Source organism: Aptenodytes patagonicus, chromosome 2 (assembly GCF_965638725.1).
Source record: "Aptenodytes patagonicus chromosome 2, bAptPat1.pri.cur, whole genome shotgun sequence".
NCBI lineage: Eukaryota > Metazoa > Chordata > Aves > Sphenisciformes > Spheniscidae > Aptenodytes > Aptenodytes patagonicus.
In genome coordinates, this window is record NC_134950.1 from 58,451,509 (window position 1) to 58,468,481 (window position 16,973).

At 39.6% G+C, this 16,973-nt stretch overlaps 1 protein-coding gene across 1 annotated transcript in view; it reads right to left on the minus strand.

Moving 5' to 3' along the window:
- The window catches only part of PIEZO2 (piezo type mechanosensitive ion channel component 2), a 324,199-nt gene that overhangs the window by 91,008 nt on the left and 216,218 nt on the right, over nt 1-16,973 (minus strand). The window contains exons 8-12 of the mRNA XM_076329988.1: nt 15,524-15,686; nt 8,539-8,670; nt 5,445-5,583; nt 4,902-5,041; nt 2,562-2,798 (exon numbers count right to left, since the gene is read on the minus strand). Coding sequence (XP_076186103.1) covers nt 2,562-2,798; nt 4,902-5,041; nt 5,445-5,583; nt 8,539-8,670; nt 15,524-15,686 — 811 coding nt within the window. The remainder of the gene's footprint in view (nt 1-2,561; nt 2,799-4,901; nt 5,042-5,444; nt 5,584-8,538; nt 8,671-15,523; nt 15,687-16,973) is intronic.

The following is a 16,973-nucleotide window of genomic DNA, read 5'->3' on the forward strand; positions in this document are numbered from 1 at the left end:
CTCTAAAGTGCCCGTACACTAATGCATGGAGCATGGGGAATAAACACAAGGAATTAGAGACCTCTGTGCAGGGCTATGATCTTCTTGGGATCACAGAGACAGGGTGTGATGGCTTGCATAGCTGCAATGGAGAGATACAGGCTCTTTAGGAAGCACGGGCCAGGAAGATGCAGAGGTGGAGTTGCGATTTGTGTGAGAGCACAGCTGGAACGCATGGGTTCTGCCTGGGGATGGATGATGAGCCAGGTAACCTGGGAGGAATACAGAGACACTGGCTGACCATGCAGAGACATGGTTAGAAAAGCCAAGGCCTGAAGCTGAGTCTGGTGAGGCATGTCAAGAGCAACAAGAAGAGCTTCTGTAAGTATATAAGCAGAAAAAGGAAGGCTAGGGAAAATGTGGGCGCACTGCTGAGTGGGGCAAGGGCCCTGGTGACACAGGACATGGAAAAGGCTGAGGTACCAAATGCCTTCTTTGCCTCAGTCTTTGCTAGCAAGACCAGCCTTCAGGAATCACAGGTCCCAGAGACTGTGGAAAAGTCTGAAGCAAGGAAGACACACCCTTGGTGGAAGAGCATCAGGTCATGGAATACTTAAGCAAACTGAGCATGCATAAGTCCATGGGTCCTGATGGGATGTACCCATGAGTGCTGAGGGAGTTGGCTGATGTCATTGTAGAGGTTACTCTCAATAATATTTGATTGATTGTGGTGACTGGGAGAAGTGCCGGAAGACTGGAGGAAAGCAAATGTCACTCCTATCTTCAAGAAGGGCAAGATGGAGGATACAGGCCGGTCAATCTCACCTCAATCCCTGGGAAGGTGAGGGTGATGGGACACTGGAACAGGTTGCCTAGAGAAGTTGTGGATGTCCTATCATCGAAAGTGTCCAAGGTCAGGTTGGACTGGGCAACCTGATCTAGTGAAAGATGCTCCTGCCTATGGCAGGGGGGTTGGGTTAGATGATCTTTAAAAGCCCCTTCCGACCCAAACCATTCTAAGATTCTATGATTCTAAGGTGATGGAGCAGCTAAACCTGGAAACCACTTCCAGGCACATGAAGGAAAAGAAAATCATCAGGAATAGTCAGCATGGATTCACCAAGGGGAAATCATGCTTGACCAACTTGATAAACTTCTATGATGAAATTACTGGCTTGGTAGATGAGCGGAGATCAGTGGATATTGTCTGCCTAGACTTCAGGAAGGCTTTTGACACTGTCTCCCACAAGATCCTCATAGACAAGCTGATGAAGTATGGGCTGGATGAGCAGACAGTGAAGTGCATTGAAAACTGGCTGAACAGCTGAGCTCAGAGAGTGGTAATCAGTGGCATAAAGTCTAGCTGGAGGTCAGTGACTAGCGATGTACCCCAGGGATCAATACTGGATCCAGTCCTGTTCAATATCTTCATTAACGATCCAGATGATGTGGCAGACTGCACCCTCACCAACTTTGCTGATGACAAAACTGGGAGGAGCAGCTGATATATCGGAGGGTTGTGCTGCCATCCAGAGGGATCTTGACAGGCTGGAGAAATGGGCTGACAGGAATATCGTAGAGTTCAACAAGGGGAAGTGCGAAGTCCTGCACCTGGGGAGGAACAACCAGTTCCTCCTGGTTGTTGGGGGCTGACCAGCTGGAAAGTAGTTTGCAGAAAAGGCCTGGGGTGATCCTTCCCCCCTACTCAGCACTGGTGAGGCCACAATTCGAGTGCTGTGTCCCACTCTGGCACCCCGGTACAAGAGAGACATTAAAGACCCAGAAATGGTTGTCCAAAGGGCACTGACAACAAGGAAAATCACTTAGAGAATCACCTTAAATGGTAATGAGAAGTCACAAGGGAAGTGATTCACTTAGCGCAAGGGGAGCAGTGCCAACTAGATGCACTCTCTGAGACGGCCCTCTTGGGTGCTCTAGGAAACAACTTCCTATTTATGCTCATTCCCTCCCACAGAAGCAAAGCTGCCAAACAAAATGCATTTTGTAGTGCTTTCAAGACATCAAACAAAAAAATCTATCATGCACTGAGGTCAACAAACTCTCTTGTTTCTGACCTGAAATGGATTCCAACTCATGCTGCTTCAGGTGTAAGGATAAAGAATTAAAGTTCAGTCACAGCTACGTGCTGCTGCTTGTGCCAAATCATAAGGGAGTGAGTAGTACTGGTAACTGCAATGACACCACAGTCCCACTTGCCATCATATTCAGAGACAGACCTGACATCCCACAGGTATTAAGCTAACAAATCAAATCACATCCAGTTTCGCATCCAGTTTATAAAACCAAACAAGTGAGCAATTTCCATCCACTAAGAATTCTCTACAGAATTATCAGGAAAATCTACAAAGATGTCTGAAACATTTGTTTTGGTATTAGCTTAACAAGCAAGAAGCAATTTTCTGAACGCTGTTTTTTAATGACTTACCCTTTATTATAGAACTGCTACTGAACACGGTTATACTGAATACTGAGGATTCACTCTTAAAGAAATGCCAAGAGATTTTTTATCACAATATATTTTGTGGTTTCATAAATATATCTCAGCTGTTTGTAACACCTACCTTTGATGCCAGCTCCCCAGGTTCCTTTCTTTCTAAAAAACCGGATACTTGAGGAAGCTCATCATTCTTGAGCTCAATACTCCATATATACTGCAATGTTAGCAGTAAATTTCCATAGAAAACCATGAATGGTGAACTGATCATGGCGTATTTCCTCCGGTCCCGAATCATCCACAATGTGCAAGACCAGATCAGTAACACAAAAGTCAACCAGCTGTGATATGTGATACTCCATGCCTTGTGGAAGGAGGAAAGAGAGGAAAAAATGTTCACAGATACATTGAGGAACAACACTGATGCATATTGCCACTTACACTTAACTTACGCTTCTCTACTTAACGCACATTTTCATTGTCATGAGACTGTCACCCATATTTATCAGCTACTGGGCCAGCTAGAATAAACCCCTTGGAGAACGTGCAGAAAGTGGATTCTTAAGAAGTCCACAGCTGAGGGCAAACCCTGCTTTCTGCATTAATTGCACCTTGGTAAGGTTTGTAAGCAGACTCACTGCTTCTCATTACAACAAGCTGGAAGAGATGGAAAATACAGACTAACTTTTGGGCACACAAGATCTTCTTGCAAAACTAGCAGCAAAGAATTCAGAGTAGGAATAGCAAAACGTATTCAATAGCTACTACCTTCAAGGCCTTTGACAGACTTACAAAACTACGCTAACTCCATACTGCTCTAGCTTTTGTGGAATCAATTTAAAATGGAAAGCTATGGTATGCATACACTGCACACACCTAACCTGAAGAACGTTTAGTCTACACTAACCATGTTAGGTTACCTGAAATACTCACAACTACAGAATGTTTTCCATAGCTTGCAGAAATCAGTTACTGAAAACTGCTCTATTTAACACTCGGGGAAAAGGACTGGGGTTTTAAGTGTTTTTTATTAACATTGTGTTATCAATTTAGGACTAAATTCAGCGATATATATGCTGGTATAACTGTGGAATAACTGTCAATGAAACATTTTAGATTCCTTTTCAATTTAAATAGAAAAGTATGAACCATTAAGAATATTTCAATCAGTTTAGCTCAGCCCCCTTGGAAATGATGTCTTCTAAGGGTATGTGAAAAACACTAATATGCTACTTCTCTGTCCCCGTATAAGAAAATAGCTTACACTGAGCTGTCTTTGGATATGGTGTAAGTGGAGCTTGCATCAGATCACACCATAAATTCATAAATGAATTTGAGTCATAAAAATAGGGATATTTCACTAAGAAAAAAGCTAGTAGTGTCTCAATATTAAACTACAAGAAAGCTATTCAAATATATCTTTCCTTTGACATTGACAGATGTGACCTTAGAAATGAATTAGAAAGGAAATGCAGATCGTATGAAGCATGTGAGTTTAAAAAAATAGGAAAAAGAGGCATTGTGTCAATATGAAAACAACTACTTCCTAATGTCTCAGAATGCATCAAGCCAGATCCAGATTCTGCACAAGGAGTCTGCTTTATTTAGTTGAGAAACTTTTCCTGTTAAAGGACAGCAAATAAAGTTTGAAACTTTATGCAAACAAGAAGCAGCCAAGCTAATTTGTTCTACCATTTTTAATGCAAAATTGGGCCAAGAAGCTTTATGGTTAATTTCATCACAGTTGAAAACTTTCCAAAACAGTAAAACCAAAGCTTGCATTGGGAATATATAGAGAGATCTAATCATTATGCTGAAAACTTGCTACAGTGCAGCTCAAGATATTTGCACCATGGGGGCTTAAAAGCAAGCAACAACATGAGAAAAAGAAATAAGGGTGGTAAGTAAAACAATAGCAAAATCCTGCTCGGCACGAAGTTGTATTTTCCTTGAGACCTTTCTGTATCAATATAGGAAATCAGGCTTTATGGATCTTTTCTTCTCAAAGAGTAACTGGATGCATGCTTCAACCTGAAATAGGAACTATATTTTTTAAATTTACTGTATCACTACGAAATGCTTTAGTTTTGTGGGCAAATTTCTGAGTGGAGCAAAAGCATGACAAGCCTGCTTATGCAGAAGCTTTGGAATCAATAGAAAACTGAGCCCCAGTGGTTTTCTAACATTCAACAGATGACAAAACTCAGGGCTCCCAGTCCTGGAAATGTGATGCTTTACCCAGAACCCCACGTGTTGCCCTATTTATAGGTCTATAACAGGCCTGGGAATTATGCATTAATAACCTAATACGGACCCAAAATGATGCAGACACCATATTGATATTTTCTAACCCTGATGTAAATGCTTACTGAAAGCGAACCGATGAGATTACTTTCAGGAAAACATTGAGAAGACACATTTATTTGTAAAATTAAGAGCATTAATTTTTTTTGTTGCCAGTACTTACCATCATAGCTATCAGAGCACAAATGTAACTTTGTTTCATGATAAATTGGAACACAGAGACCAGGGCATGTAATTTAACATTTTCTTTTTCCTCCTGAGCAACTTCCTCTTTCTCCTCCTCCTCCTCTTCCTCTTCCTTTTCTAAGTGGAAAAAGAAATTCTTATTTGCAATTCATGCTGGTCTAAAAGTAGTATATGCACTCTCTCCTGGAATGATTTCACTTGTAATCACTCTGATAGCTAATTCTACTGCAATCAGCAAGCTCAAGATGGGAGCCAAAGAAAAATTACATTTGAGCACAGTAAAGCAACGCAAAACCCGCAGTCACTGTGTTGGTAGGCAAAGTATTTTGGATAGTATTTGCCTACAGCCCAGTTTACAAAATTACCGTGCGGTCAGCCATCACTGCAAGGTGACAGCAATTATTTAACTTCAACAGGCCAAAGAGCTTACCAAAATGAAAATAAATGCTAGAGGCAGTGAACGGAGATACAGAATAAGAACAAATACGGAACTCAGGGTAATTCCCAGGCAATTCACTACCTGACATGTCATCCGAAGGCTCCCATTTGTACTGTGGTGTTGAGTACATGTCTGCTTTGGCCGGACCATTTTCTAATGGCAGTGTGGGGTGGATAGTGTGATAGTCGGCAGGGTTCCCGTTCACTGTTACCAGCAGCACCTGCCGGGACAACGGAGAGAGGCACTGCATTTAGGGTGGCTCTCATGAGAATGAGACTCCTAATTCTGTGCTTCGCTAGTGTTGGATTGCTAATATTAAAGGAGCTTAACAAGTAACTGCAGTTACTTCCTTCCAAAGAAATTCATATGTTATAGTCACGTTGCATGCCAAAGTAGCACATAACAGCTTCCAAAATCAATTGTTGTTATCTTTTTATGCAATATCAATAGAATTACAAATTTGTTTCAGTGAAGTTCTTTAGCAAACAGTAAAATACTGCTGCATCTTTGAACTTCTATAAATATTTCCTTCAAAAGATTTCAAGTTTTTTTTCAAATTCCCAGAATGTCACATTGCATTAGGTAACACTTCAAGTTACACACAAGCAGTCTGAAAAGGAAAAAAAGTGTGGCTACACAAGCAAAAGCAATTAAGTTACTGCAGTCAGCTGAGCTATGGTAAATGACTGTTCGCATGCTCTTGGCCTGTCCTACCTATGAAATTAAATGGAAAGAAAAAACAGTGTAAAGGTGGACTAATTTAACACATCCACAGCTGGGGAAGGCTAAGGTTGACCGCATGGCTCAGCGTACAAACAGTAACTCAGTGAGCCCATCTTCAGATATCCTGCCTTTCCCAGGTTAAATTGGCTTTTTACAGCCAAGCTAGGAAAGTATCATTGTATCTCCTGTGTTTACGTTAAAGCTGTAACCAAAAATTCATCCTCCTTCTTAGGCAAACTAATACATCGAGATATTCAGAATTTAGTTCACATCTAATTATTTCCAGTAGTTACGAAAATAATGGTTATAAATTGCTTTCAATTTTAAATAACTGGTGAGATCTACATTTGCTGCTGTTAATGAAACCAGTTGTGGTAATTATTGTTATTGATGCCACATTTATGCCACTTGGTAGTACTAATTCAACACTCTTTCATTGTTTTATTTTTGTGAATTCAATTTCAGCCCTTGTGCTTGTTTGGATTAGGGCTCCAGCAACCACAATCATAAATATCTCTCGTATTGGCAGAAATTCACATGCAATGGGTTGCTGACAGTAGTACATGCTGAAGACTGACTTCCACTTAGGCTGTGAGATAGGAGCGTATTTTGCCTGTCGAAACTATGCACAGGCATGCGTGGACTGTTTCGGAATAGTATCTGGGTTATGTTCAGTTATATTCAGCAACTACACCAAGCACAGGCTGTGGAGCACATCTAGATTTGGTTATAGCGGCTCCCAAAGTTCATCTGCATCTCCATTCTTCTGTGTACGCTGAACAGAGGGGATGTTTCTGCTTTCAGAGTCTGCTAGGGCCTATAGCAGTCAAGATAAATGGATCATTTGCTGTCTGTTCGAACAAAGACTTGGATTTTCTGTAATCTGCAAATTGAACTCATATGTGTTGTCAGTCATACTTTAAGGGCCTCAGCGTTTCAACACGAATAAAAGAAAAAAATAGAGCAAAGAAGCTAAATCAAGTTTAAAGATGGCTTGCATTAGAAAGCATATTTTGATATCTTATTTAAACCCAATGAAATAGCAAAGATCGTTTGCCAGTTGGTACTACTACAAGCAGTTTAATTTCAAATGATCAATTTTAGGGCTAATCAGTGGTTTCTCAGTGCAATTATTAAGGAAGCAAAAGACAATTATATTTAGGATAATCAAGGTTATAGGGTAAACGGCAGGCTAACCAAAATAAAGAAGTTTTTAAAATGTCATCTGAGCTTTTATCTGTATATATCAGTGTAATCCATATTTACACACATTAAGAAGAATTACAAAATTACAAAGACTAGTAGTATACTAACATCCGATGGCTTGTATTCATCTTGGGTCATTGACAGAAGCTGCAAAAAGCAATGCAAGGACAAATTATTAAAGAAGCATGGCTCAAGCATTAATAAGTTTAACTTTTTGAATACATGCATGCATATTTGCTGACTTTTGCAGATTTGCACTAAGAAATTCAGAAAGAATTCTTAAAAAGCCAGCAGAATTGTACACTATGCTCCATAAAATGGTATTTAGTGTGCCATAGCATTGACATAACTTTACTGTATGTTTCTGTGAATTCTAAACCAAAACTGAGAATGTTGCATTGAAATCTTAGATACTAGGTCAAAGAATTAATCAGTATGGCATTATACTGATTAACTGCTTTCTAATGTCTTTCTAATGATCCAATGCTTAAAAACTAAGTTTTTAAATGATCATTAGAATTACTGTAATTATAAAAATACTTCCAATGAAATGTTTACACTAATATAAAATGTGATACCTCATTCATTTGCCAGCTCGTTTACCATTACTATTATTATGGCGGAGTTCTTGGGGCTTGAGTATATGTGGCTCGACAGAGTGTTTGTATATCCCAAATTTGACTGCAACTCATCAAATGAAATTTTGCACTGCAGCTGGTGAGGACAGATGGTAGAAAGCAGGACCTTTCCAGGAGCTTTTACACCAACTGCCCTACCTGCCCTGCTATAAATATCCAACAAGGGCACCAGTATGCTTGGAGGAAGGTAAGCTGGCAGTCCCCCCTTACCAATGACAGTGCTAATTAGTAGTTACAAGGCAGATCAGATCTTTACATCAGGATTTAGCTCCCTGACACACTTTCTAGCTGTTTTGCACAAAGATAACAGCCTCATGCCAAAAGCCTGGCCCTAAACTTCTTAAATGGGGAAGCCAAAAACATAAAGCATACTCTTCTTTTACTTTCTTACACTGGCTCTTGTTTTTGTTCCATTAATCTTTACAAAATATATTCCTACTCTGCCACACAGCCTTGATATTATATCTGATTTATATAATCACACGTGAAGATTTTCTTATTTGCAACCTATATAATGCTGCTTACCTTAATTTCAAAGTAACTGTGATAAAATTAACTGACTGACTGAAATAAATTTAATGCAGAGACCCTTCCCCCTCCAGCCTTACTTTTCTCTCATCAGTTGTATAGTGGCTTGCATACCACAGACTGCGTCTTCTCTCCGCTGTCATTGGAATTGGGCTGCAGGCTATTTCTTTGTCATCTTCCCCGCTAACAGATTTCTCTTCATCAGGCATCTGCTAAGCAATACAAATGACGACTAGTTATAGCTCTCTAAAAAACAATCTTACCAGAGGAATTTAAATTTTCCCCTAATTGACGCTCCCTCTCCAAAGTATGTCTTTGAAACATCTTTTAGTGTCTAATGCACTCGATCTATGACAGATGACTCTTACTGAGATGACATTTTCAGAAATGATGACAGAGCTTTTCTGTAACTGCTAGTCTGTCAATGCCAAGATGTTTCCTGATAGTTACAAGACACCAGAATTACACAGACCTTCACAGACCACCTTACCATATAGTCATACCATAAGCTAGTATACAGATGTTTAATTTTCAAGGCAGTGTATTGAAAGAAAATTCATTCTTCTCATCTGCCTATGTATGTGAAAAGCCAATTCTGCTTCACTAAACAACTGAAGAACTGAAAAGATCAAAACCTTCTGAGCATACTTATCTACCATTAAAGGCTAACCTAACTCACCAATCCATGCCTCAGTTCCTAACAAAGTAGTCAGTGCTGGTCATCCATCTAGGTTCATCTAGTCTAGCTTCTGAGTCAAGCCATAAAAATACCTGCGTGTGCTCATGCTCATATGTAGGGCAAGATGACTGGAAAAAGCTGATGTGGATTTACCAAGGCTAATCTGATTGCTACTTATGCTGAAACCGGCTTAGTGCATGAAGGGAAAGCTGTGGATGTCAGCTACCTTGTTTTAGCAAGGTATTTGACACAGTGTCCCACAACATCTTTGCTGACAAGCTGGTAAAATATGGGCTTGACAGATGGATCACAAGATGGGTGGAGAACTGGCTAGACTGTCTTGCTCAAAGTGGGGAAATGGCTCAAAGTCGAAATGGTAGCCGGTCATAATTGGAGTTCCTCAGGGACTGACAGTAGGTCTGGTACTATTCAGTATCTTCAAAACTATCTGGATGGAATGCACCCACACAAAGGTTGTGGATGACACTGAACTAGGAGGTGAGGTAGATGGGCCAGAAAGAAGAGCCACCATACAGAGATAGGCTAGAGATGGGCCAACAAAAAATGCACAAGGTTTACAAAGATCAATATAAAGTCCTGCATCTGGAATAAACTCACATAACAGTAAAGGCTGTAGACAGACTGTGTGGGGAGCATCTCTGTGGAATAGGCCCAGGGGCTCCTGGTGCACAGCAAGCTGAACATGAGCCAGCAGTGAACTCCAGCAGCAATGAAGGCAAACACGTCCTGGGCTGCATCAGCAAGCGTACTGCCAGCAGATCAAGGGATGTGATTATTCCACTGTACCTGGAAAGTGTCAGGCCATACCTGCAATTCAGTTCTGGCATCCCCCAGTTCAAGAGAGACATAGAAAATCTGGAGAGGGTCCACCAGAAAATTGCCAAGATGATTAGAGGGTTGGAGAAGCTGAAGGATGCAGGAATTGGGGTTTTTTCAGCCTTTTAATACCTAAATTGTAGTTTTAAAGACAGAAGTACTCTTCTCACAGCAAGGCATGGTTATAGGACAAGAGGCTAAGGGCATAATTTGCTTCAGGGAAATGCCTTCTGAATATGAAAAAAAAATATTTCACCATGAGAACAATTAGTCACGGGCATTGGCTGCCTTTGCTGGAAACATCCAAGACTTGGCCCTGGACAACCTAATCTGAGGCCCTGCTCTCACAAGAAGTTGGATCAGATGGTCTCCAGAGGTCCCTTCCAACCTGGACTGTTCTGTGACTCTGTGATTGTCTATGATCCACATGCTCTATTTCTTCACCTGTGACAGAAACTATTACCACTAGATTGCGGAGGATTGCTAACGCAGCAGTCTTAACTCCATCTTAATTCCATGGCCCAGCAGGGGTATGGAGCCTGTCAAATGGGCTGAACATAGATGTTATTACAGCACAGTGACAAGTGGGAGGCCTGGGTACATGTACATAAACGATGCCAGGTTACAGCTCCTCTTCAGGCTCCTCCAGACCTCCTCCTGCACTGTCCCTCTTTCTCCTGCAATCCTGAACTTCCCAGCTGAGCTGTCACAAAGCAGCAGAACCTTGCTGTTCATACCAGTGAGAGGAGGAAGCTCAGCCATGTGGTGCTAAAGGGAGGAAGGGGGTGCTCTGGAGCCAGTGGGCTGCATGTGAGAGCTGTGAGCATCTCCAGCACAGTGTTGCTCAGCAGGACTCACTGGCCCCGGGATACCATCTGGGAGAAGCTGCCACTACTGAAGTTACTCTGCTGTCTGCCTTTGTCCAATTTCTCATTTTGAACCTTAGACCTTGACCCTACTTTTTATTTTCATTACTATTTGCCCTCTCTACTTCCTTAGTTTTCTCGTTTCTCCTCTCCTCCCGAGACTTCATGTGGTTTTTAGAGTTTTGGCTCTGATGGAAATAATAAGTAGTCAAAATTTCAGAGGAAGGTATGCAAGAACATAAAGTGAATATTATGGAATAATAGCAGCAGTGGCTATTCCACTCTGCCATCCATTAATACCTGGATGTTTATCTCAAAACTAGTAGGAATGGTGAGGATTGAAAGGTAGACTTACCTATGCTTCGAAATACTGCTTTAAAAAACCTGTTTTCCTATTCGAAAAAGTGCTGTAGTACTAAATGTACACCCATGTGATTCTAATAAGAAATGAAAAGTGCTCGAGTCGGGTTCTACATTGCTGTTGAACTCACCAAAGCTCAACAAACTTTGAATTACCAAAACTCTACTTCGCCTCATCACAACCTCCACCGGTATCAGTTCTTTAGAGTATTGAGCCAAATCCTCATTCGTACAGCTGTAAGGTCTTGCTTCATAAAACCACCCCTATTCAGCAAAGCACACAAGTGCTTGTGGAACCTGGAACCTGGGGCAAGGTCTTACTGACTTCAATAGGACTTAAGTGGAGGTTCAGGAATTTTGCTGAGCTGCAGCCAAAATATAGATTACACACCCGCTTTAGTAGCGTTCTTCTGAACTTACCTATTATTAACTACAAAACAGCTGGTCAAGTCAACTAATTCTCATATTTTATTTCAACCTGAATGATCTGTTTGTAAGGACTTAAGATTTTTCTTTCCTATTTTGTCCTTTCTACTTAGCAGATACTTGTATTTCTGCTTCAAATGAAGTCCTACTAAGCTGACTTTTGGTTTGCAACAGAAATATCCATCTGCCCTGGTACTTGCTGTTTTACTTAAACCCTATCTACTGCCAACAAAGAGATACCTCATGGTGTAAAAGCTAGTTTTTGTCTGAACTTGAGGTGTTTCAAAGTCAGGGTCCCAAATTAGGCTTTTAATGGGAACTAGCTGGTGGTAAGTGTTCTCATTGTTTATGCAAAATGAGCTGATGCAATAGAATAAGAATAAACCAGGATGCTGGGCAGAGGTCTGCAAAGCTACCCATGGGAACAGGACATCCAAACATCCTATCTGGTTTCGAAATTCCCTCCATTCCAATCCTAAAAGTAAGGTCCTATTTTTTTTAAATCTTGACTTAGATAAACAATGGTTATTAATTTAGTTTTACTTCTCAGAGGCAATGGTAGCACATTTCACATACGATTGTGTATTTATATTTGATTGTAAAAGGGCATTCTTAGCCAAACTGTAAGATGAAATAACTGATTCTGTGCTTAAAATACTTGTCACTGCCATTTGAAACTTTAATATAAATGTGGACCATAAAGAACTGTTTATCAACAGCATTTAGTTTGGCACCAGGGTGACCAAAACAATACCAAAAGACCTAATATGTAGACAATGATTTTAGTAACGTATTTTTAGCCTAAGAGACTATAGGGAAGGGTGGGAAATCTTGTTTTCTCTTTCTCAGACGAGAAAGAAAAGTCAGAAAACACAGTACTAGTCATATGTTTGCAACTTGTGAGAGTCCTTTGACTTGTCTAATTCTTCCAGTTCCTCGACTACCTGAGCAACTCTCAAATGCCTCTTAATTCAAACAATTCTAAAAATTCTATAGGAGGACTCTGCATTAAATTGCTGTAACTGTTGACTTCTGTACTATTCCTTACCACTCACTGGGCAGAATGAATGGGCCTTATTCATATATTCAGTACTAGCAGTTAAAACTATGAGCTGAAATCTCCGGAGGCAAATTGCCTCTTCTTATTTGCAGAGGTAGAATTTCACAAGACTCAATGTTAGAACAAATCATGATCCAAAATAGTGGGCATAAGAAAAGCAAAATTTCCACTGACGGCCAAGGGCATTTTGCATGAGTAAGATCCATACAGAATCCCACACAGAGACCGTACACTGAAATCTCATACGTGCTGTACTTTGACAGACTGTGGCGCACACACAAAAACCTTCACCCTGAAACTCAAGATTTGAAGTGGGCATTGTTCTTGTAAAATTGTTCATCAGCTGCAGTAGTCAGAGAGTCTCAAGAGCATCTGCCTCAGAGAGAAGTCCTGCTGCAATCCCGCAGGAATTTTGTCCACAGGAGGACCTCAAGATGCAATTCACACAAAAAGGAAAAAACACCAGGTCTACATGTCTTACTCTGTTTTTAGAATCTGCTACGCCAGTATTATATTTAGCTTATGTACATCTTTTTAGCTGAATAAATATTTCCTTAGGCATAATCTACCATACACATTTTGTTCAAAACAGGTTTTGTTCAAGAGATTCTTTGGAATATTTCTAAGATGAGCCACTTTTTGCTGTACATGACAGCAGTACACAGAGAACAACTGCTTTACACTAAACAGTACATAGCATATTGTCTTTGCCATCCGGTAGGTTAGTGATGAGATCCTAAATACAGTGTAACTCTGAAATCACTGGGGATTGCAAAGGCAGGTTATATACTTAGTTCTGTAATGAATCAAATGCACCACAAATTCACAAGTCAAAAAACATTTCAATGAAACCTGGAGAATAATTATTTCTGCATTTAAATAATTGAGAACGGAGTCTACCAGGAGAAAGCTAGTAAGAGAAAGATTAATTCCTGATCTATGGCACCACTAAAGGAAAAACAAAATACATATAGACAAAAAAAGGCCATAAGGAGAAAGTATATAAAAGATGGTAAATTTTGCAAATCTCAGCATCTCTTTCTAATGACAAATACCTGCATCGCTACATCCTGTGCATCAAAAATAAGCATTAATGCATGGGTATCATTTTCCTTACAATGTTCTCTTTTTTAAGTGTCCATTTCTCTTTGGAGGGAAGCATCACTCCCCTGGCATCTGAAGTTCCCATGGGAGTGCCAAAACTTTGTATTGCTGCTCATGTAGCCATGGGTTTGAGAGACATCAGCTTTTCTTAAATTAACTCTTTTAATACTCGCTTTAGCTCAATTGCTTAGAAAGCATCTCTAATTTGACTTGTTTCCAGTTCTCAGAGACTGATTTTAGTCTTATGGGAATATCCATCTCAGACAACACAAGTAGTCTAAAAGAAAGAAGTGCAGGCAAGTCCAGTACAGTTCCTCTCTAGTCCCTGGAGGAACTTGCAGGATTCACTCTATCCTGAGACAGACAGGCCTATTTCTCTCCACTGAAAAAGCACAGTAACTAACGTAGACCCAGCACCAAACTTTAAGATGGTGAAAGTTGGATGAAAACAACCTGGGTACTGTAAATGAATTCCCAGAGATGCTGAGATCACACAGCTCCCACTAACTGCATTTCACATGTGGTTACTCCTCTGTGAGTAGTTCTCATGATTTTACTACGCAGTTTGTGAGATGTGAAGTTTTAGTTATAGCCCCAATGCTAAAATCATATTATTATTTGGAAATCTCAGTTTTCACTTAAGGAAAAAAAAAACAAGTTTCCAGCTGCTGCAGCTGCAGAAAAAAATAATAGAAAAAAAACCCTAAAAGAACCCAATGCCAGAGGGCACTGGACCACAATCTTTTAAAACCTTGCGACTTTAGAAAAGCGAGGCTTAAGATTTCTGGAAACTTGAGACACGATTTTTTAATAACTCAAGCTGACAGTTCTGGCATCATTCACCTTTTATTATGAAGCCCAATATGTGCAAACCCTAAATATCAGACATCTCAATTCAGAGGTGATGTATTTTGTCTGCCTTTTTAAATGTTAAACTGTTACATTATCCGTTATATGAAGACACACCCTTAAAATAAGAAAACCTTCAACATTTTCACTTGCTACTGCAAACTCCACTAATTCACCACTCAGTCATGAGTATTTTCATCCCGGTTTACAGCACTGCTAAACCTGAACTCTAAAACTCATGTCAAGCCTCAGACTATCAGGAGATTAAAACAAATAATGCTTAGGATCATCCTCTTTATGCTTCCAGTTTCTACGCTTTTAAGATACCTTTGGGTTCTTATATTCCCTTTTTCCTCTGAAACTGGAAGAAGTAAAAATTTACTTTTTGTCTCCTTTTTCTCTTGCTCTTAAATGAAAACTGGGATATTCACTCAGGCACACAGATTCAGGAGGAAAGGTTTTAAGAAAATTTTTCTCTATCTATGATAAAACAGCAAATCTCCGTCTTGTCTAGCAGTATCCTGTGCCAGCCTCTATCCTACCTCAGTCCTGCTAGACAAGCCCTGGGTGTTTGCCTTCTATTCGATAGCACCTACACTACTTCATATGGATATTGGCTTTCCAAATCAGAGTAAGTGTTAATGCTCTGCCATCGTAGTCCCTACATAAATAGTCCTGCTGACTTTAAGAAGAATATCCATGTAACTGCTGCAAGATCAGACTCTTGAAGACACTTATCAAAAAGACCGAATTCAAGGTACCAGCTTGCACTTGCTGCCTATTTCCTTTAACTTTCTTGAACGTTTGCACCTCTGTTAGCAAGTATCTGCACTGGCCAGTCTCACAGTCATTAGCGCTAAAAAAGAGAAGGAAGTTACCCTTACAATGGGCTCTTGTAGCCAAAGACGGATAAGAGTTGCGAGGGTGTAGTACATCACCAGCAGTAAGATTGGATTAGCATGGTGATACCAATGTAACTCTTGATTTTTGATGATCATCCAAGTGCTTGAGCAGTTTGTCTGAGTAAGAGAAGTGACACCGAACAACCTGTGGATATAAAAACCCAACAGAGTTAGAGAATAAACACCAACTCTTACAATGTTTAAAAAATTTTTTCAGTAATTTTTGCTTACCTATAGTACTGATTGCTCTGTTCAAAAACAGTATTTGCCTTCTTATGTAAAATGCAGTGCATATTTTCATTCCACAATATTTAGTGAAAAGGAATGGTTTTTGCACTTGGTTTTCAACATAAAAAATGGGAGTATAAAATTATTACATCTACCATGTCCAATGTGAAAACTTTAAATGACCTGCGCCCTGTAGGTCCAGAGCTACAGAAAAAGGGGAGAGAAAATCTGGCTGCAAGGCCATTTGGCAAATCACAGCAACATGACATTTCAGATTTAGTAAACTGACATACAACACCATTCCACTCACTCTGCCAGGACAGAAGTGTAAAGTACATCTCCTCAGCACATTGAACAGCTTACTGATTTTTTTTTTTTTTTTAAAGCTAATACTATTAATAATTTGCTATCTAATTATGCAAATACTTATAAACATACAGAGCTCCGCTGAATTCATAGGTATCGTGAACAGCAAAGGAAAACATTCAGAAAGGCAATTGTTCTGGACGATCAAATCATTAAGGAAAAAAAAAGAAGAAAAATTAATTCCATAATTACTATTGATGTAGTTGCAGTATTATTATCAATGATATGAGATATTTGACTATTTCTGGAAAAACTGGGATCTCACTATATTTCTATCAAGTAAGAAACTTATGTTGGAAAAAACACTTAAGAATAAAAAAAAAAATCCCCAACATTTTAAATTTAAGACAAGATGTTAGATGCTTTGTAGATGTGTTAGATGCTGAAACATCTAGCTACTAGCTAGTAGGAAGTCAAAATTAATCTGGTTCTTTCAGTGTAAAATATTTTGCAGAGTTCCAAAGATAGTGCATAGAGTTACCAGTAGCATATGTCAGTATTCATTATAAACAGTTTTGTTTTATTGACAAAGCTTTTTCTTCCACAATGTGTATGAAAGTTTTCAGGTTTTACAAGAAATAGATTTGATTCTAAGAGAAGTTTAAGGAGAACTATTTCTTGATAGAAAAAAAAACCCGAACTATTGTTACTCTGAAAGAGTAAACCAAATAAATACATTAAAAAAAAGTTTTTCTGCTGGGGGATTTAATCATAAATAGTAAATGTTTGAAAGATTACTTCTTCCTTTACCTAGTAAGATCCAACATGAAAGGGTGAATAAATACAAAGAATGATATTCAACAGAGATGTACTGCCTGAAATCTGCCCTTTGGATGCT